At 34.6% G+C, this 22,720-nt stretch overlaps 5 protein-coding genes across 13 annotated transcripts in view; 4 read left to right on the plus strand and 1 right to left on the minus strand.

Annotated features, from left to right (window-relative positions):
• Window positions 1-22,720, plus strand: part of LOC105766539 (uncharacterized) — a 67,383-nt gene that overhangs the window by 3,161 nt on the left and 41,502 nt on the right. For 7 of the 9 annotated variants that reach the window (XM_052630267.1, XM_052630268.1, XM_052630269.1 and 4 more), the window contains one exon: window positions 42-467. The gene's annotated coding sequence lies outside the window, so the exon portion shown is untranslated. Of the gene's footprint in view, window positions 1-41; window positions 468-1,416; window positions 1,799-22,720 lie in introns of those variants that run through there. The other 2 variants (XM_052630271.1, XM_052630272.1) reach the window with 2 other exon arrangements.
• Window positions 7,436-8,344, minus strand: LOC105767199 (uncharacterized). The gene is made up of 2 exons (XM_012586711.1): window positions 7,641-8,344; window positions 7,436-7,535 (listed from the first exon to the last, which is right to left on the minus strand). Exons 1-2 carry the CDS (start codon window positions 8,342-8,344, stop codon window positions 7,436-7,438), a joined length of 804 nt encoding a protein of 267 aa, XP_012442165.1.
• On the plus strand, window positions 8,944-9,944 carry LOC105766538 (probable LRR receptor-like serine/threonine-protein kinase At3g47570). The gene is made up of 2 exons (XM_012586021.2): window positions 8,944-9,344; window positions 9,511-9,944. The coding sequence occupies exons 1-2, from the start codon at window positions 9,023-9,025 to the stop codon at window positions 9,942-9,944; spliced, it is 756 nt and encodes a 251-aa protein (XP_012441475.1). The 5' UTR covers window positions 8,944-9,022.
• Window positions 12,657-15,531, plus strand: LOC105766537 (disease resistance protein UNI-like). The gene is made up of 3 exons (XM_052630266.1): window positions 12,657-12,937; window positions 13,996-14,051; window positions 14,232-15,531. The coding sequence occupies exon 3, from the start codon at window positions 14,245-14,247 to the stop codon at window positions 15,529-15,531; it is 1,287 nt and encodes a 428-aa protein (XP_052486226.1). The 5' UTR covers window positions 12,657-12,937; window positions 13,996-14,051; window positions 14,232-14,244.
• On the plus strand, window positions 15,700-18,816 carry LOC128041141 (probable disease resistance protein At1g63360). The gene is made up of 2 exons (XM_052630487.1): window positions 15,700-16,118; window positions 18,021-18,816. Exons 1-2 carry the CDS (start codon window positions 15,700-15,702, stop codon window positions 18,814-18,816), a joined length of 1,215 nt encoding a protein of 404 aa, XP_052486447.1.

Here is a 22,720-nt window from a genome sequence, read left to right on the forward strand (position 1 = left end):
AAATATTGATCGATGTTTTGCCATTTGAATTTCATGATTAGGGTTTAACGAAGCTTCTAGCAGACAATGCGCCAAAGGCCATTAAGGAACAAAAATTAGAGAGCTATTTCGGCCGCAAGATTGCCATGTAGTTACTCAAAGAAGGCAGATGCTACTGAGGATTTGCAAGAAGCCATGGAGGTATTTTTCTTTGGTCAAACATGGAGTGATAAGTAAAGTTTTCTTTTGTTGTTTCACCACTACGAAAAATTAAGGTGCTGTTGTTTTTATTATTAGACTGGAAATAAGGAGGACATTGAAATAAGGTAGCCAAAATTTTGTCACCTGTCAGTAATAGATACTTGTAGAGTTCAATCAATTCAACGCCGCAAGAAAATGGAAGCGTGTGTATAATAACGGTATTTGTAGTACTGATTTTTGTTATATAATAATGAAAGGAATATGTGTTCTTTTCCCGTATAATGAAATTTATTTATTTATTTATTGTTAGGAAACTTAATTGTTTATGTTAATTTATTTATTATAGGTGAATGTTGAAATTTATTATATAATTTATTTTACTTTTATTGTTAATGAAAAGTAATACATTCAAAATAAAATTTGACCATTCCATTTGTTATTACAAAAAATTATTTAATAAAAAGCGGAATGGCACTTTTAGCGGCGTTTGTGAAAAAAGCGCCGCTAAAAGTTATGATCTATAGCGGCGTTCGTGAGAGAAGCGTCGCTAAAGGTCCTGATATATAGCAGCGTTTGTGGGAAAAGCGACGCTAAAGGTCTTGATCTATAGCGGCGTTTGTGCCAAAAACGCCACTAAAGGTCTTGATCTATAGCGGCGTTTGTATAAAAAGCATCGCTAAAGGTCCTGATCTATAGCGGCGTTTGTGGGAAAAGCGCCGCTAAAGGTCCTGATCTATAGCGGCGTTTGTGGGAAAGCGCTGCTAAAGGTTTTGATCTATAGTTCCTGATCTTTAGCGGCGTTTGTTTCTAAAAACGCCGCTAAAGTTAGCGACGCTGTCATTAGCGGCGTTTTTTGCGGCGCTTGTCAAAGCGCCGCAAGTACTTTTAGCGGCGCTTAAAGGTCTAAAAAAGCGCCGCTAAAAGTCTGTTTTAGTGTAGTGAGAGAACTCTTTTTTAGTGTTACTTAGCTTCCCCCAACTATCACTCTTCGTTCAAGGTGTTTAGGGATGACTATGAATTGTATTATTTATGTGATTATAAAAATTACTTTTATACAGCTAAAGGTGATGGGATTTATTACTAAAAATCAAGATTTTATTTATTACTATTGGGAGCAATAGTTATTATATCATAAGGGAATTATTTTATGTCCTTCCATCATCTGCATTGTAATAATAATAATGATAAATTATTCCATATTACTATTATCACCCCCTCTTCTATTTCCCCTTTCAGGTACCTTTCGGAATTCTGTTGCTGGACCTAATACGTGGAGGCCTCGGACAATCACGGTTGCGAAAGATTATTTCGGTTTTATTTTCTGATTTATATCTTAATTATGGGTGTTGAATGGTAATGGTAGCAAATCAATTATGGGTGTTGAATTACTTTTGATCATTATCTCCAACTAAGGATTAGGCCTGTTTTGCTTTCATTCTTTTATTTTTGTTCTTTAATCAATCTCTTTAGTAGTCCTTTCAATGAGGGTTTTTTTTCCCTGAAACAACATCGATGGGAAAAATAAATTGCATTAATATAGTTGATACATGTATTTATCATTTCCCACACTTTAATGGGCGACTTAGACTTGCTTTTAATTAACTTATTTTCAGCAAAAGTTTCTTATTTGCTTTGAATTATTTACTAGTATTATATAATTAATGTAACAAGAAAATACCTTGTAATTGTTGACTCGAATTCCTTTTTTTGACTGTTAGAGCTAATTAAAGATTAGAGTTTTGTAGCAATCTGCTCGAAATTTCGGTATGGAAACTTAACAGGATGTACTGAGTTTATTTTATAGGGAATTATACCCCCTGACATCAAACAATTTCATGTTCAACACATGCTGCCTGGGATATCAAACAATTTCATGTTCAACACATGCTGCCTGGGATTTCCGGGTTACGATTTATTGGGCTTTAGTATTTTATTATTATAAAAAGTAATATTTTATTTTGTTATTTTGGATTCTACATGTCATCATCTACTATCATAAAAATGTTAGCCTATATTAAAAGGTGATCAAATTTGGTTTAGATTTATTGGGCTTTAGTATGAGCCAAGTATGTATACATACTTTAGTAACTAATTTCTAATTAATGATGGGCTAATTAAAAAGTAGGTTAATGAGCAAAAGTTATATATTAAGGTTATGGCTCTCAGACTACACATGTATAACCTTTCTAATATCTCATATTTAGAGAAGAGAGGGCCGCGTTCTTTGAATTACTTGTGTGCTAATTTGGAAGATCAAAACCATAATATCTGAATATTTTAAAAAATTGATAGATTCAGGTACGCTTTCACATCTAGTTTTGTTCCTGATTTATTCTTGATGATCTGACATGATAGATTCTGGTTTGTTAAGTTTTAAGTTAGATCTTATTTTTTGGTTCTAATAAGTGGCAACCGAGCCTCATCATGTTGAATCATTAAGAACAAATTGATTCTCTATTATTTTTGGATTGATTCGTTTTTAAGATTTTATGGATTTGATATTTTTATTTTCGATTATATATATTGATGTTTGAGATTCATGTTGAAGTTTTTCTGGTTTTGATTATTATATTAAAATTTTGGAGTTTATGAATATCGATTAAAACTTAGAATTGATATCGATTATTCAGGTTTGGATCTTCTACCGCCAAAATTACTATGTATTTGCATGTTTTCCATTTTTTTTTTTGCTCAGTCAATTGATTATAAGATAAGGCATTGGGATCACCCATGTAACACCCTTTACTTATGTTCGACACTGGAATAAGGTACGAGACATTACCAGAACATGAACACATGCAATCGTACAAAACCAAGACTTATATATATATATATTTAAATTAAAACTTTTCGGTCAAGTCATGCAAGCTTGCATATCCACGAAATGCATCATCATGAACATATAACTTGATCAATATTAGCCAACATCAATGGCTTTATACAAAATAAATTATCAAATAGCATAGACCAACATTTTAGGCCAAATCATTTATGACACATAACAAAATCACCAAGCCTTCTATTCTTGCCATAATTCAAAATATTGATTTCAAAATACCAAAAGAGTGTTGATAGTGTGGATGGATCTTCAACGATCTCCGTACCCCGAGCTAGCTTAGTGACACTATAAGACAAGGGGAAAGAAAGGGGCTAAGCATAGAGCTTAGTAAGTGAATATGTAAATAATAAAAAATTTGTTAATATGCTTTTATCAATCTTCACAATATGTTCTCAAAATAATACAATCATATTTGCACATAGTTCCAATAATACAATCAAAATAATACAAAACCAAGACATATTTCCCATCACAACTCTCTTCTTAATATATAGAAATTAGAAATCATCAGAAAGACAAATATGTATTCATTTATAAACTTTTTATTAAGATTTTCTCGGCAGAAATATCACCTTCATTCTGCGCCTAATCGCACTGCACATGAAAAACAATAATATGGAACTTCGTTATTTAGTTTAAGATATATTTCTCAATGTTGAAAGAACATTGTTAAGGAGTGAAGAAAGTCAATTTATTACCTTGTTGAAAGACCTTTGATTCTCCTCACTAACCTTGTTTTCAGCAAAACAAATGAAACATAAACCCAATCCTTTGCACTATCCAAGTAACGATAATATGTATGCCTCCATGAACGCTTAAAGAACACAACACCGCAAAACCCCCAGAAACTCACAACAAATCCAAGTCCCATGCCAGTGTAAAACCATTTCATGAACTAATCATCAGAATCTTCTTCACCTCCTACTGCAGGTTTGCCAGGAGGTGGTTCCACCATTGAGCAATTCGGTGAAACAGGAGGACCACAAAGTCCTCTATTATGGGAAAATGAAGAAGGATCAAAGCTCTATAGTTGAGTGCTGGTTGGAATTTTTCCTAACAAGTCATTGTAAGACAAGTCCAAGATACTTAGATATGTTAATTCAGACAAGCTCGTTGGGATGTTTCCTGAAAGCTTGTTTCTTGACAGGTCAAGCACCTCTAGTTGTCTTAGATGCCCAATCTTTTGAAGAATTTTTCCTGTAAAAAAATTTCTTAACAGGTTCAATGCAACCAGTTCTTGAAGAATAATTAATTCTTCAGGAATCTCTTCAGTTAATTTGTTACACGAGAGATCAATGGCTAGTAGCAGTCCAAGTTGTGGATAGTTTTGCTTTGTTCCCTTCCATGTAATCAATGCCTCATCAACATACCTAACATCAATCAACGATCTCACATACGGTTGATCTAACTGGTGAAGCTCAATCCTTCTATCTAAACTCACTTTTTTTGCCATGGAATTGAAATTTTTGAGGCACGGTGGTATGGAATCAGATATTTTATTTACAGAGAGGTCTAAGATTTGTAGATGTTTTAATTCACAAAGTTGATGAGGAATCCTTCCCCTGAGTTGATTCCTTTGAAGGCTAAGAAAAACCAAAGATGAAATTCGCTGCCCGAGCCACATAGGTATTTCTCCTGATAATTCATTATCACTCAAGTCCAGGAATTTTAACTCTGTACAATTTTGTAAATATAAAGGTAATTCTCCAGAGAATTTATTACCACGTAAACTTAGCATTTGAAGAGAAGTCAGAGATCCTAAGGAACTTCGAAGTGAGCCTGAGAAACTATTATCACCCAAATTCAAAGCTGTTAAAGACCGGAAACTGTGAAAACAATCAGGAACCACTCCAGAAAATTAATTATTTGAGAGATCAAGCAATGCCAAAGAGACTTCATAAGTAATATTGTGGAGAGACTGAACCATTAAACTTGTTTTTGGAAAGGTTAATGGTCTCGGTATCACTGAAGTCTAAAGAAAAATGTGGCAATGGTCCTGAGAAATTATTAGAGCTTAGATCTAGATGGCTTATGTGGATAGAGTTATTTGGAAAAGTACCACTGATCTGGTTGAAAGACATATTTAGGTACCTTAATCTCGAAATGGGTCCCAAAACCAAGAGGGAAGAGAATTCAAATTCTCAAGCGTAAATATCAAGGTATTCCAAAACCAGTAGGAAGTCCATTTGAGTCCGAAGCCAATCTGGGAAACGAGGCCCTAACTTGCAAGAGCAAAGCATTATTTGACTCAGATGAAAAGGAGAAATCCATCTGGTGTTAAATTTCAAAGTCAAAGAAGTGAACGATAAATCCAACACCTGTAAGTTGGTGAAATTTGAGAGATGAGCTTCAGAAATCGCATCACCATCAAAAGAATTCCCTGCAAGCTGCAAGACATGCAGGTTGGAAAGTTGTCCAATGCTTTTGCTTATGGATCCATTTAAAAGGTTGTACCCAAGATCTAGAACCCTAAAATCTGGTAGTTTTCCGATTTCATTCAACCAAAAATCGCCCCTAACTTGATTCTCAGCTAGTACCAAAAGATTATCATTCAGATAAAGTTCTTTGTTGGAACAATGGCAGCAGCAACAAACTGAATTTGCAAGCAAATCATGGAGGAATCGAAGCAAAAAGAAACAAAACAAAGGCAGCAAACAAAGTTTTGAATACTCAGCAGAAATTGGAACTGAACATTGCTAAGTTTTCTTTCAAATTTGAAATATAAAAGGAGTTACAATGTACACAGTTACCTAATGTATTTAACTGCCCCAACTAATACAAACCTAATCACTAGCTAAAAGATAATTAAATATAGCTGACCAATCAGCCATTACATCAAAAGATCTTATCACTAACTTAAGTTTAACTAGTATTACAAACAAACTAAGATTGAACCGAACCAAATTACATCAAAACAAAACAGCAAAGTTGGTTGCTTCATTCGGTTCAAAAACAATCTTACGCGCCAAGCAAAATTAGCTGAGCTCGATAGCTGCTGCTGGTCTTGACAGAAGCTGGCTGCTGGTTTTGTGTTGTAATGCAGTCCAACTTTCAACACTCCTCCTTGGACTGTATGCAACACATACCAATTGCACTTCTCAATGCTTCAAATTGTGCTGCTCCTAAGGGCTTGGTTAGCATGTCAGCCAATTGTGCCCCTGAGCTACAATGAACAAGGCTGACTTCCTTTGCTTGTTCAGCCTCTCGAACAAAATGTAGTTTGATTTTAAAATGCTTAGTCTTACCATGGAACACAGGGTTCTTGGCTATTGCAACTGCAGACTGATTGTCCACCCAAATTTCAGTTGCTTCAGCTTGTGTTTCATTAAGGTCTTGAAGCAGCTTCCTAAGCCAAATGGCCTGATTGACTACTGATGCTGCAGCAATGTACTCTGCTTCAGCTGTGGACTGAGCAACCGTTTGTTGCTTCTTTGAGCTCCAGCAAAACATGCCCGATCCAAGTGTGAAGAAGTATCCAGAGGTACTCTTCATGTCATCGAGGGATCCTGCCCAGTCACTGTCAGAGTAACCTTCTAGTTTCAATTTCATCCCACTTTCAAACATCACACCAAACTTAGTTGTGCCTTTGGTGTATCTAAGAACCCTTTTTGCAGCCTGACTGATTTTCAGCATATGCCTTGAATTTGCAGAAGGCTTCAAACATTCTGACTTCTGCTTCAAGAAGTAGACCCAGCACAACCTTGTTAAATCATCTATAAACAGGGCAAAATACCTATTCTCATTGATTGAAGGTGTTCTCATAGGACAATAGACATCAGAGTGCACCAATTCAAGCTTGTTTTGAGCTCTCCAAGCACTATCAGCAGGAAAAGGCAATCTAGCCTGCTTACCAAGCTGACAAACCTCACAAACATTCCCACTAACCTCAATTTTTGAAATGTCATCAATCAAATTCAACCTATGCAACAGATCAAAGGATCTGAAGTTGGCATGGCCTAGTCTCCTATGCCACAAGTCTGTGCTATCAACCAGACTGGTGTATGCCTTTCTTTCTACTTGGCTAACATCCAGCATAAAGCATCTATCAGTCATAGAAACTGAGACTAGCTCCTGACCATGCATGTCTTGAACAATACAACAACCATTTTTAAAGACCAAGGTATAGCCTTTTTCAACTAATTGGCCAACACTAAGCAGATTCTGGTCTAAGTCACGTACAAAAAGCACATCAGAAATCAGCTTGTTACCTGAATCAGTGCTAACCAGCACATTGCCCTTTCCCTTAGCCTCAATCAGCTTGCCATCTCCAATTCTGATCCTCGAGTGGAAGCTTCTGTCTAGGCTCTTAAACAACTTCTCATCTACTGCCATATGATGTGAGCAGCCACTGTCTAGTAGGCAATCATTGCTGGCCTTTGTTGTGCCAACAAAATAGGTTACTGTGAATACATGCTCCTAAGCTTGCAAATCCTCAGCAGGTCTAGCTTGCTGTTGGGCTGCCTCCTTTGGTTTGCCCTTGCACACCTTCTCCACATGACCAAACTCCTTGCACTTCCTGCATTGGATGTCTGGCCTAAACCAGCAATACTTTTCCTAGTGTGTTGTCTTTTTGCAGTGAACACATGGTGGGAACACTCTTTTTGCTTCATCTCTTCCTGACTTGGCCCTCCTATTGTGCCAAGGCTTCTTGCCTTTTGCACTCACACTCGAGCCTTCACTGGCTTTAGCCTGGAAAGCAGCCTCAGGATTCTCCTCCTGCCTATTTGCCCTCCTTTGCTTAAGTGCATACAGGGAGTTTATCAGCTCAGACAATGAAATGGCTGATAAGTCCCTCGAGTCCTCAAGTGAAGAGATTTTTGACTCGAATTTCTCAGAGAGAGTAGTGATGACCTTTTCAACAACTCTACTCTCTGTGAAGTCCACTCCCAAAAGCCTAATGCTGTTGACAATGGCCATTATCCTGTCTGAGTACTGCTTGATGGTCTCAGACTCCCTCATTCTCAAATTCTCAAAGTCTCTCCTGAGATTCATGACTTGCTGTTGCCTTGTTTTGTCAGTCCCCATGAACTCCTCCTTCAGCTTCTCCCAGGCCTGCTTTGGTGAGTCACAGGCCATGATACGAGTGAATATCACATCAGAGACTCCATTTTGCAAGCAGGCCATAGCCTTATGCTTCTTGGCTCGCTCCTCAGCATGCTGTCTCATATGTGCAATGGTGGGATTGGCTCTCAATGGAGGTGGTTCAGCATCATTCTCGATCACACTCCAAAGATCGTGTGCCTGGAGGTAAGTCTTCATTTTGACTATCCAAATATGATAGTTTTCTCTAGTGAACACTGGTGGAGGTGGTGGAGTGAAACTCATCCTGCTAAACTGAGTTTAAGTGCTTCGATCCTTTTTAGTTTTAAGCTTTGCTGTTGGTTTTGATTTGAACTCAACAGAATGCAAACAAAGGCCCCTCAAAGATTCGGGCTCATGATACCATTTGTTGGAATAATGGCAGCAGCAACAAACTGAATTTGCAAGCAGATCATGGAGGAATCGAAGCAAAAAGAAACAAAACAAAGGCAGCAAACAAAGTTTTGAATACTCAGCAGAAATTGTAACTGAACATTACTAATTTTTCATTCAAATTTGAAATATAAAATGAGTTACAATGTACATTGACAGTTACCTAATGTATTTAACTGCCCCAACTAATACAAACCTAATCACTAGCTAAAAGATAATCAAATATAACTGACCAATCAGACATTACATCAAAAGATCTTATCACTAACTTAAGTTTAACTAGTATTACAAACAAACTAAGATTGAACCGAACCAAATTACATCAAAACAAAACAGCAAAGTTGGTTGCTTCATTCGGTTCAAAAACAATCTTGCGCGCCAAGCAAAATCAGCTGAGCTCGATAGCTGCTGCTGGTTTTGTGTTGTAATGCAGTCCAACTTTCAACACATCGGAATCTTGTCAAGTTATTAACAGCCATTTCAGGTGTTGATCACCAAGACAATGATTTTAAAGCATTGGTTTATGAGTTCATGGCGAATGGAAGCGTTGAGGACTGGCTGCATCCATTTGATGACATGAATGGATCAAAAGCAATAAGAAACTTGAGCTTCGTCCAAAGAATTAACGCGGCAATAGATGTTGCTCATGCACTTGAATATTTGCACCATGGTTGTGAGATACCAATCATTCATTGTGACCTCAAGCCAGGCAATATTCTACTTGATGAGAAAATGGTTGGTCATATAAGTGATTTCGGCTTAGCAAAAATCCTTTCTGTAAACACGATTAACTATTCTACTAATCAGTCAAACTCCCTTGGATTAAGAGGAACTATTGGTTATACTCCACCAGGTACGTTCACTTTATTAATTTCTTCTTTTATTCGAAAGCAAAACATACAATATAAAAACATTTCTTTGTATCTTTAGAGATTGGATGTTAGAAGCTATCTTTATATTCTTCAAGAGTTTTCCTTTGCAATTAATTCTAATTATTATTTGTGATGAATTAATTGTAGAATATGCGATGGGAAGTGAGTTATCAACAAAAGGTGATGTGTATAGTTATGGCATTCTCTTGCTAGAAATGTTTACAAGGAAAAGGCCAACTGATGAAAGTTTCAAGGAAAATTTAAGTCTTCGTAACTTTGTTAAAGCAGCTTTGCCTGGACGAGTGATTGAGATTATAGATCCCATTCTTCTTCAAGAGAGAGCTAAACAAGGAACAGTCACAAACATCACCTTCAACAAGATCAATCTAGGAAACGACATACATCTTCAATGTTTGAATTCAATATTTGAACTAGGGATCATCTGTTCTGCTGATTCACCAAGTGAGAGGATAGACATAATTGATGTTGTTTCCAAGCTTTGTTCTATTAGATGCAAGCTTCTTACCCAACGTTATATGATGCTAAATCCGCAGGTATATAATAATGTCTTCTTATGCTGAAGTATACAACTTGCGTTATTCTTAAAAAAATCAATCATTACATTACTTAAAACACATTGAATTCCACTACGTTTTTGATAAATCCTTGTTTTCAAATTACCTAAGGTGCCATAATATCAATGGAATCGAGCGGCTTATTGTAGGCAAAGTGCAACTACTCTCCTTTATTCATATTGTATTGTGTATTTTCAGGACTTGATTTCTCCTAAGAAAACTCGACTTTAAGAATAATATGTTATATAGTGTGTTTGCAATTTCTATTAAACATAAACCACTTCCCTTTGTAAATCCATAAATTAGAACTTTGTGCTGGTAATTAAATCTACTATGTTCTATTGCATATTTGCAACTATGGTATATTTTACCTTTGACTTTTATTTTTTAACAAATGACGAAATTCGGATCATATGATCTAACATTATCTATATTTATTAAATAAATCTTATATATTTCTAGTTTAAATATTCTTTAAGAGTCCAAATATAAATGATAAAAGAAATCAAAAATCAAAAATTGTTTTAATCCTATTTCTCTTGACTAAGCAAGACGACATAGATGAAATGGTAGACATAAGATGAAACGTTATACATTGATCATCTTTGTCCTCCTCACCCAGTAAATGGTTGCTCGAAGAAAAGCATGGATAGTGGATGGTAATTCAAAGCTGATTTTTTTATTAAGCAAAAATAGATGCATTTTACCACCACTTTCTGCATTTCACTTCTATAAATATATATATATATATATATTCAGAAAAACATTAATTTATTGTATAAGAAAATGATTGTGAGAGACTTCTCGAGTAAACGCTAGAGCCCCCCACTTGGATCAGTATCTAGACAAAGTAGACTGCGATTTCTTTGTGGAAAAAGAATGGAAAATTACGTTTTGATTTCCAAGGTCACAAGACCTGAATGCCTTTTTTCCACGAATGAATAATGCAGAAGCATACTAAATCAAAGAGTGGTTTTCACGAAATCATGATTAAACTAATGACCAGAGTATATACACAAAATTCAATATTAAATAAGATCCCAATTTATCAATTTATCTTACAAGACAACTAGAGGTAGCTTTGTTTTTTTTTTTTTCAGGTCAAATTTAATTTGGTTTTTATATTTTAATTTTTAGATTTTGAGTCTTAGTATTTTTTATTTAATAATTTTAGTTCTTTAGCCCAAATTTACTATTAGAGTTATTGATGTGGCAATTATAAAAAATAATTTTTTAGTCTTTAATGTTTATATATTTTTTAATTTAGTACTTATTCTCTCAAAGTACATAAAATTATAAATAATATAGTTTTTGTATTTTAAATAAAAATCATTAAAAATTATAATTTTAAAAATCCAAAAATCATGCAAAAACAGAGATGCTTTAAAATTAGAAAAAAACTTTTTATGGTATTCATATATTTATTTCCTATCTTTATAGAAATATTCTGATGCTTTAAAATTAGAAAAAAAACTTTTTATGGTATTCATATATTTATTTCCTATCTTTATAGAAATATTTCTATCTTTATTTCCTAAGAGAGAATTTTACTAATTCAAGATATTATATATATTTAAATAATTAAATCATCATAATATTTTTGGTATTCATATATGTTTTACAATCTATATTCGGATTCGTAGCTACTCCTCTATATTATGTCAACTCTAAAGTTTGAACCTCGTCTTCCCTTGAAAATGCAATATGTCTTACAATTGCACCAAACATTTGTTGGTAATGATCATAAAATATTTAGTACATAAGAATGATACATGCAAATATAATAATTTAATCAATGCTTATGGTTTATAAAATTTATCCATAAATTAAAAGTGATTAAGTAAATAATAATGTGTAAAATTTGTGGGTTGGTTTTTAATTTTGTGGTTGATAATTTCTTTTCCATTAATTGAGTCATACTTACTATACTAGATTTTTATTTTTATTTTTTCAAATGCTTGACATCAATAATACATATTAGGAGTGTGAACATAAAGGAAACGATGTAAAGAAAAGTCATATTGCCCCATTGAGTAAGCTACGAAGTTTATGGATGAATCCCACAAAGGAAGACATATTGCCCAATGACTAAGGTAGACGATAACTTTCACAATTATTGCAGGAAAGACTTTTCTTTACAAAGTTAAATTATTGAATTATTTTAATTTTATATAAAGTTAAATATTAGAAAGACCTTTTTAAAATGGTTCTAAATTAATAGGGACTAATGATGCAAAAATAATGATAAATTATTGAATTATTTTAAATCATGAGGTCTATTGCCCATATAACAAGAAATGCGGGACATCATGAAAGCAATTTTAAAAATTACATTCCGAACTTATAGTTGAAAATGCAGAAGGATTTATGTTAAGGGTAAATTTTCTAGATAGCTACTTGAGTTTATTCGTGTTCCTATTTTGGTCATTCATTTTAAAATTTGTTTTTCAGTTACTCACGTTAGATAAATTATAAGTTTTAGTTAAAAATATATTAGAAGCATGATCATGTATGTTATAAAATGATATATGTTATTTAAATCCTAAACAAATTTTAACAGTATGGCAAAAAAGTATACTATAAAAAAATTTAACGTGTTATAAAATTGTTATAATATATTTATTTATAAAAAAGATAAGTTAAAGGGATGATTATATCATTGAGGTTGCATTGACTAATTCGGTTTACAAGATGAAAATGTCAACTTCTCACCCAAAGTGCTTTTTGCTTCCAAGTTCTCAACCCTGTGTTTCTCATCATTTCCTTTTTTGCTTCCATATTCTCAAATCTGTCTGTGATCATCACCAAAAAAAAAAAAAAAAAACTGTGTGTGTGATAATTTCCACTATTTGTTTTTCAGTTTTCACATTTTCTTTTATTGTCTCAATTAAGGGAAAACAAAAACCAGCAAACTTTCTTTTATTTCTGGAAACCAAACATTCTTCATACCTTGATTTAGAGTTGGCAAAAGAAACAGCGCAGAGGATAGTTCAGTGAAGGTAAGTTTTGAGGAACTGCTCCGTATTGGCCTTCTCAAATTTCTATTAGTTTGGTTGGAGTCATTTTAAATCACTTGTGATTTTATTTTTCATATAAAAAAGTTTCACACAAGTTCCGTCTTAATTAAATAGTTTATAGATTCATTTTAAAGATTTAACAAACTAGAACAAGAAACTTGGAACTAGGGAGAGTATTTGATTAAGTCGAGTTGAATCGAGTCAAAAAATTGAGTTAATCGAGCTGATAAATCCTATTTTAGCAATCAAACTCAATTTAAAAATTTTTTAATCAAATCAAATCGAGTAAAAAATTTCAAGTCAAGTTGAGTCGAGTTAACCAATCCTATTATTTATATTCAATGTTGCATTTACATGAACCGATTGTTTAACTAGTAGACAAAGTACAATATTATTTAACTGCATAAACAATATATATATATATATAATGGTTTTGCCTCTTAACTTAATAAGTAAATATTTATTAAAATGACGTAATTTTGCCTTTTAACTTAATGGTTTTGATTTTTAACTTTAGAAAGGTACACATTTTTGGATAACTCGAATTGTGTAATTTATATTCGAGTCAATTCGAGTTTATCCGAATAACTTAATTAGCTCAAATAACTCGAACTAGTTAAATCAAAATTTTCGAATCAAAGTGTATAACATGCGGATCAAACAGGAAAGGGGCAAATGAAGAGTGTCCTTTCTCCATTCATTAGTCTTCTCGTTTTTTTCATTAAACATTTTAGAGAGCACACAAACTCTAATTCTATAGGAACTTAAAAGCATCCAATCTATAATCGAAAATGTAGAAATAAATATAAAATATGTTTAAGAGAATGTAATCCTTTTAGGATTTCTTTACGAGAAATTGTTTTAGGATTTCACATACAAATTATAGCTCCGATTTAGAATGAATATAATGGGAAGAGTAATTAGATGTATGGTTATATTATTTGCATTACATTAATTATTTATTTATTTCTGATATGAAGGTTAAAACATGCTCTCAATTTTATTACCTGCACAAAATCAATTCTTTTCATCTTTTACAGCTACTTATTGCTCTCAAGCTCTTTTTACTTTCTGGTATTCACAGACAGAAACAGAGGTATTTTCTACCTTCTTCAATAATAACATCTTTGCTTTACATCAATATTTACAGCTTCTTATTTGGTAGCTTCCACTCGATTTTTTTACTACAAATACTGATTTTATTTGTCACAATTGCTTTTATTTCTCTTTATGTTAATTCTTACTAATAACCAATGTTTTTGTTCAACCTCATCAGACTATCAACAAAAATGGCCGAATATGTTGCCCCTGCTGCTGTCGAAATTGTGGCAGACCAGGCAAAGGAATACGCATCACCCTATCTCCGTTACTTTTTCCGTTATGGAGAGATTGTTGAAGATTTCAAGAATCAACGAGAAGCACTTGAATTGAAGAAAGAGAGGGTGGACACTCGTGTCGATGAGGCTGAAAGCCAAAATGAGCTCATCCATAAGGACGTTGACAACTGGCTTACAAGCGCTGAGAAAGAACTGAAAGAAACCCAGAACTTGAAAGATGAAATAGATCGCGTCAAGTGTTTCAAATGGTGTCCTAAATGGGGCTGGCGATATTCCTTAAGTAAGAAACTGGCAGAGAAGATTCCTATTATCTCTGAACTTTTGGAGACTTCTAACTTTGCACAGGTGGGCTATCGTCGTCCTCTTCAAGGAATAGAGTTCATCACATCCACTGATTTCATGGACTCTAAATCTTCAAAATCAGCTTTCAACCAGATCATGGAGGCTATAAATGCTAAGGGTGTCAACATGATCGGACTGCACGGAATGCCAGGAGTTGGTAAAACAACTTTAGCCAAAGAAGTTGGGAAGCATGCTCGAGAACAAAAGTTGTTTGATAAAGTTGTAATGTTTACTATGTCCCAAAATCCAAACATCAGAACAATTCAGGATAAAATTGCAGAGATGTTTGGTTTAAATTTTCATACAAATACCGCAGAAGGAAGAGCAGAAGAGCTATTCAGGAGTATGCAAGGCATGAACAAAATCCTCGTAATTGTCGACGACCTCTGGGAAGAATTCAAAATGGAGAGTATCGGAATTCCATTCGGTGATGAACACGAGGGTTGTAAAATTCTTCTGACTACACGTCGTCAACAAGTCTGCACTAAAATGAACTGTAAGGAAATTCAACTTGGCATCTTATCCGAAGACGAAGCATGGGTTTTATTTCGACATAAAGCTGGTTTAGAAGATGATTGTTCCACCTTGAATGATGTAGCCAAAGAGGTTGCTGCTCAATGTAAGGGATTGCCTCTTGCAATTGTTATCGTGGCCAAAGCTTTAAAAGGTGAGAGTTTAAATGGGTGGAGAGACGCAAATCAGAGATTCAAGGACTCAACGCATTTGTATGATGAAGAAGTCCTCGGGGGTGTCCTCGAGCCTCTTAAGCTTAGCTACGATTACTTGAAGAAAGGCATTAACCAAATGACGGGAAATCACATCCAAATGTGTTTCTTACTGTGTTCCCTTTTTCCTGAAGATGAAGAAATCCTTATTGAGATATTGATTATGTGCTGAACTGGAGTAGGATTGTTCCCTAATGTTTACTCGATTGAAGATAAAAGGAAGAAAATTGTTGAAGCACTAAAAAAACTCCAAAAATCTGGCTTGTTATTGGAAACTGATGGTGCAGATACGATTAGAATCCATGATGTGATTCGAGATTTTGCTCATTGGCTAACATCAATGGGAGAAAATAGGTTCATGGTAAAAGATACGTTGAAAGAATGGCCTCATATGGATGGAAGTTATACTGCAATTGCTTTATGGAATTGTAGTAGTATCATAAAAAATTTTCCTGATAAAGTGGAATTTTCAAAGCTCAAAACTTTGGTTTTAGTGGGTGAGAGGAAGAGGAACCGAGATGATTTCCTAGTGGTTTTCGGTACATTTTTTGAAGAAATGAAAGCCCTCCAAGTTTTACTTCTCCAACGTGTCAGCTTCTCACTGAAAGGATTCCCTTCCTTACCAAATCTTAAAACTTTGTGGTGTTATAATTGCATGCTGAAAAACTTCTCATCATCACTGACAAATATGAGAAGCCTTAAGATTCTTTCATTGCCTGGCACTGAAATTGATGAGATAAGTGAAGAATTAGTGAAGTTGTCTGCACTGAAATTATTTACGTCTTTCTAGTGTAGTTGAAATCGCTGAAGAATTACCAAACATGGTATCAAGGTAAGAGTGCATCAGATTTAATTTTCTTTTTATCATATTCGTATTTTATTTGACATCATTTATTTTTCTATTAATTATTTTAATAGGTATTTTTATTATTATTTTAGAATTCATGTTCCTTGCACGTAAAGATATATTTCAAATAGTCAAGGCAATAAGTATAAAAATATTTTAAAATTTAGTTCTTAACATTTGTATTATTTATCAATTTAGTCCTTATTTGATTTTTAGTTAAATTTGGTTCGAACCTTTTAAAAAAATCAAATTTGAGCATCAACATTTTAAAAAATGTTGAATTGTTTTTTGACGGAAATACTAACTAAAATGTTAAGTTTTTAAACATGAAATTCAGCATGACAATACATATTTACTTCATGCTATATATATTTTTAGTTTTATATTTTTTATATTTTTGAATACTTTTATAAATTTTAAATTATTTGACTTGATATATAAGACAAATAGTGTAATATCTACATGAAGTACAAATGGATTGACATGTGCGCAGGGGCGAAGACAAAAAAATTTGTTAGAGGGAGCCGAAATTAAATTTTAATTTTTACAATAGTAAGAATGTAATTTTACCATTTGAATAGCCTATATCTTTATAATTTTTAAATGATTAAATCAAAATTTTATCATTTTAGGCACATCATACCTAAATATTTTTATTATTCTCCAACGGACGAAGGAATCAATTTCCCCCTTGCTTGGTATCAAGGTAAAAGTGCGTTAAGATTTAATTTTCTTTTATCATATTCGTATGTTGTTCGACTTCATTTATTTTCCTCTTAATTACTTTAATTGGCATTTTTAATTTTAGAATACTAGTTTTGACATCATTTATCAATTTAGTCCTTATTCGGTTTTAATTAAATTTGGTTATGGACATTTAAAAAGCGCATCAACCTTTTAAAAATGTTGAATTATTTTTAACGGAAATACTAACTAAAATGTTAAGTTTTTAAACACGAACACCCACATTCCAATCCATACTTACTTCATGCTATATTTTATTAATTTTATGATTTTTATATTTTTAAATTTCAATTTTTATTTTTGAATATTTTTATAAATTTAAAATTAATTGTTGACTTGGCATATAAGACAAATAATGTAATGCCTAAAGTATATGTGGATAGTTATGTGGGTTGCCAAGGACAATAAAAATTTTGTTAACTATAATTAAGTTATATATATATATATATCAAAGTAAATATATAAAATATTCAATAAAATTAATTAAGGAAGTTTAATACAATAAAGACTTTAAATTTTAATAAAACATCAAGATACATACTTGATTTTTTCCTATTAGATATGTTTTACTATATATATTATGGATAATGTGTTATTCATGTGTCAATCCCAGATATCAACATCAAGAAAATTTTAAAGCATTAACTTTTCTATTCATTTTGAGATGATTTGACAAAAAAAACTACAAATTTAAGGGTTATAAAATGTGAAAATTTAAATAGAAGGGTAAAATGACTTTCTTATAAAATTTGAGAGTGAAAAAAAATATTATAAAAAACAGAAAATTTACTTATGTTTTAGACCCAGAAATTTTGAGATATATTGTTAAAAAGAAGAAAAAAGTTAACCTCTTGAAAATTTCTTTGAAAGTGATAAAAAAATTAGAGATTTTTTATTTAATTTTAATAGCGTCCTTTTATTACTAATCTTGATTTATTTCAAGTTTTTGACCTTTTTTACATATTTCTTTTTATGAATTACTTTAACGAATTACAATTTTTTTTACCTCATCGAATGTGGATTGTGTCATAAATTTTCAATTAATGCTACTTTCTTTCTGAATATAATAGGTTGACTTCACTAGAAGAGTTACATGTCGTACCCAAAATTAATCTCAACTTATTGGAGTTGAAGTCATTGTCTCGTTTAACTGCCCTATCATTGAGACTTTCTACTAATCAAATTCCTCTAGAAGATTTTGTGCTCCCGAAACTACAAAGGTACGCTATAGTAGTTGGAGAAAATTATAGATTCAATCGGGAGGCGTTTAGAACATTGGATATTCAAGATTTCTCATCTTCATTAAGTGCATTTAACAATTTATTTTGCAATGTGGAAGAGTTGAATTTGAGGAATGTTGGTGGACAAGAGAATATTGTGCCAAGCATAGATGAAATGGGAGTAAATGAGTTGACTTCTCTGCAGCTAGAATCTTGCAATGATATGGAATTCTTGATTGATACAAAAAAGGATCAAGGGTCAACTGTTGCATTCTCTAATTTGGTGGAATTAAATATAAAAAGCATGGTTTCTTTGAAAGGGTTGCGCTATGGTGTTTCTCCGACTTGGTTCTTGCAAAACCTTAAGCAAGTGAGCATTAAAGATTGTGAGGAGTTACAAGTGATATTTCAAATAGATAAACTTTCTGAAAGAATGAAATGTCAGACACCATTGCTCTCAAATTTAACAAAATTGAGCCTACATTCATTGCCGAAATTGAAGAGGATATGGGAAGTAAAGCCATCCCATCGTGCAATTGCAAGCCTCCAAAGTCTAAAGGTTGTGACAATTGAATATTGTGATAATCTGAAAACAATCTTCTCACCTTGCCTAGCTTTAAGTATGTTGCATCTACAAGAACTTTAGATAACGTACTGTGATCGACTAGAGCAAGTCATTGGTTTTGGCCAAGAAGACGAGATTATTGAGGTAGGAATACCTATTCTCTCCAATTTTTTTAATCTTCTTAATTGTTTTAGCTTTATGATAGCATTCTTTTAAGGATGAAACAAATTGCAAGAAAACCAAAAACCAATTTGAAGTGAAGTGCTTGGTTTGGTATTTATTTTTATATTATTTATGTGTATCGGGCTGTCAAGATACCAGCAACAGACAATACTAAACTGAATATATCTTTCTCATATCATTAATGAAGAGAATCACATAGTATTTAAAGCAGTGCTTGGTGAACTAACTGCACAACTAACTAACTGATAAACTACAACTAATTAACTGATAAGCTAACAGTTAACAAACTAACTAACTTTGGGTGACTGTGACTGATCACTATTCCTAACATTCCCCGTACTACTGTATTCCTTCCTTGAATCATCTTTAGTGGTTACCCTTAGTTGATTCCGAAACTTGTAAAACGATCCTGCAGCCAGTGGCTTTGTGAGCACATCTGCGACTTGCTGATGATTAGGAACATGTCCAACTTGCAACACTCCTTGAGTAACTTTTTCCCGGACAAAAAATAGATCTAGTTCAACGTGTTTAAACTTCGAGTGCATCACTGGATTACCTGCAACTGCCACAGCAGCAGTGCTATCGCACCATAACAAGGTTTTGCCCTTAAGAATTATTCCTAGCTCAGACAACAAAGCTTGAATCCAAAGAACTTCAGATGTCACATGTGCAAGGCTTCGATATTCTGCTTCAGCCGTGGAACGGGAGATAACCTGTTGCTTCCTCGAACTCCAAGAGATAGGATTTCCCCCAAGATAAACACAATAACCTGACGTCGAGCATCTATCATCACTGTCAGACCCCCAACTAGCATTGGAGAACCCTTCAAGTATAAGTTTTGAGCTCCGACTGAACTTGATGCCATAATCCAGAGTTCCTTTCAAATACCTCAAAATTCTCTTAACAGCAGTAAAATGTTGACCTGAGGGTTTTTGCATGTACTGGCAAACTTTGTTAACAGAATAGGCTATGTCTGGCCTGGTAATAACAATGTACTGCAACGCACCCACTATGCTCCTGTACAACTGGGCATCTTCAACTGGAACACCTTGATTAGCAGTTAAATGACACGTAGTAGTCATTGGAGTTGGTGATTCATTTGACTGTCCCATGGAGACTCGTGCAAGAAGATCAAGCACATATTTTCGTTGGCTTAGAAAAATTCCATCTTCAGTGTAAGCAAGTTCAATACCAAGAAAATAGCCTAACCTTCCAAGATCTTTAAGGGAGAAATGGTCATCAAGTTGTTCAACAAACTTGTTAATAGCTTAAGCATCAGACCCTGTCACAATTATATCATCAACATAAATAAGGACATAGAGCAAATGAGACCCTGACCTTCGAATGAACAAGGAATTGTCAGCCTTTGAACAAACAAACTGAGTACTCTCAAGATAACTCCGGAGTTTGTGGAACCAAGCTCGTGGTGCCTGTTTAAGCCCATAGAGAGCTTTCCTTAGTCAACAAACTAGTTGCTGACCATATTATCATGCTGTTCGAACCCCGGTGGTTGCACCATGTATATCTCCTCTTGTAATTCTCCGTTAAGAAACGCATTGTTGATGTCAACTTGACGGAGGGTCCAACCCATGAAAACAGCTAACGTCAGAACAACACGAATGGTAGTTGGCTTGACAACCGGGCTGAAGGTCTCATAAAAATCAACCCCGGCCTCTTGAAGATATCCCTTTACAACTAAGCGACCTTTGTATCGAGCAACAGAGCCATCGGCATGTCTTTTTACCTTAAAGATCCATTTGCATCCCATAGCTCGACGCCCATCTGGTAATGGAACAAGATCCCAAGTGTGATTTGCGAGTAGAGCCTCGTACTCAGTGCGAGCAGCAGCCATCCATGCAGGGCTTTGAAACGCTTCAAGTATAGTTGAGGGCTCTTTCTCTGTCAGGGTGGTGGAGAAAGCCTTAGGCTTAAAAATGCCATTCTTAGACCGTGTTGTCATTGGATGGACATTTATAGGCTCAACAGCAGGTTCTAGACGTGGTGCTTCTGGTAACGAGTCCGATAAAGCTTGAGAAGAAGATGCTGCTGCTGTTGGAGAACTAGTCGGATCTAGACTAGGTGCGTCTGGTAATGAATCCGAAAACGCTTGAGAAGAAGATGCTACTGCTGGAGAAAATTCCGGCTCATTCCTCAACACCTCAGGACGAGCTTCAGACGACTGTATACAAGGAGAAGAAGATTGCACACCCATTACCATGGGAAGAATAGACTTTCGATGACCAGTCCTCATCTGATTCGACTGGGAATGAAAGAAACAACTAGTCTGAAATGGAAAAAATTCCTCATTGAATACAACACTTCTAGAAATAAAAACACGACCATCTTTATCCATGCACTTGTACCCTCTATGATTTGGTGCATTTCAAGAAACACACACACTTTGCGATCGAACCGAAACTTGTAATTGTGAAAGGGTCGTAGGTTGGGAAAACACTCACACCCAAACACTTTGAGATGACGATATGAAGGTTGAACCTTGTGAAGAATCTCATAAGGGCTTTGCTTTTGAAGACAAGGAGTAGGAAGCCTGTTGATTAAATGCACTGCATTGGCAAAAGCATGAGTCTAGAAGTTGAGTGGTAAACCAGCCTGGGCAAGAAGAGTTAAGCCCATGTCAACTATGTGTCGATGCTTCCTTTCCACAACTCCGTTCTGCTCAGAAGTATGAGGACAAGTCACCCGATGTTGAACACCCAATCGAGACAATTCTTTTGACAATGGCCGATATTCACCTCCCCAATCAGTTTGAAGTTGTTTAATAGAGCAACCAAACTGAGCTCGAACCATAGAGTGAAAAAGAAGAAAACACTTGAACACCTCTGACTTTGATCGAACAAAATACACCCAGGTATACCTGCTTCGCATGTCAACAAAAGATACATAATACGCAAAGCCATTCGATCTGACAGAAGCAGGACCCCAAACATTTGATTCAACTAATTTGAAAGGAGAAGAGTACAACATTGTTGAGGAACTAAAAGGTAGTTTTCGCGTCTTGCCTAACTGACAAGCCGAGCAAACAGATGACAGTTTATTACATTTAAAAGGAATATTACAGCTACGTAAAACTTCAGTAAGAACATTATTGCATGGATGACCTAGTCGTCGATGCCATATTGAAGATGAAGATAGGTGTTGAGCAGCATACAACATCAGCATATTATGTTGACCCGAAGCACCAAGACTACTGGAATGAAAATTAGAAGTATCAAACTTGTACAAGCCATTATGCATGTGGCCCACTGGGAGTATTTCCCTGGTTCGAATGTCCTTCACAAAACAAAGTAATGGGTGAAACTCAAAATAAACAGCATTATCTCTAGCGGACTGTCCAACAGAGAGTAAATTCTTGTAGACGTTAGGAACATGAAGAACGTTCTTTAGATGCAACAACCTGGAACCAGCCTGCATACTTGACACGCCAACATTAGCAATCTTAACAGAAGAACCATTCCCTACAGAAACATGCCTCGTACCTGTATAGGGGGAAACTTTTGAGAGATTCGCCACGTCAGGAGTAATATGATTGGTAGCTCCAGAGTCAGGATACCAAGCCTGATCTGTGACAGGCGATGTGCGTGAACAAGAGCCAGATGAAGAAGAGGCATGAGCCTAACATGACTCATTACAAGAAGTTGACAGGTGTGCGCAAGCATTATCATGTGAACAACCTCCTTGATCTTGGAACCGATGATAGTTGACTGTCATGGTCTGACTAGGAGCAACACCCGAAAACGTCTCATCAAATCAATGGTAACAAGTCTGAACTAAGTGACCAACT

This window comes from Gossypium raimondii, chromosome 5, assembly GCF_025698545.1.
Source record: "Gossypium raimondii isolate GPD5lz chromosome 5, ASM2569854v1, whole genome shotgun sequence".
In the NCBI taxonomy this organism is placed as follows: domain Eukaryota; kingdom Viridiplantae; phylum Streptophyta; class Magnoliopsida; order Malvales; family Malvaceae; genus Gossypium; species Gossypium raimondii.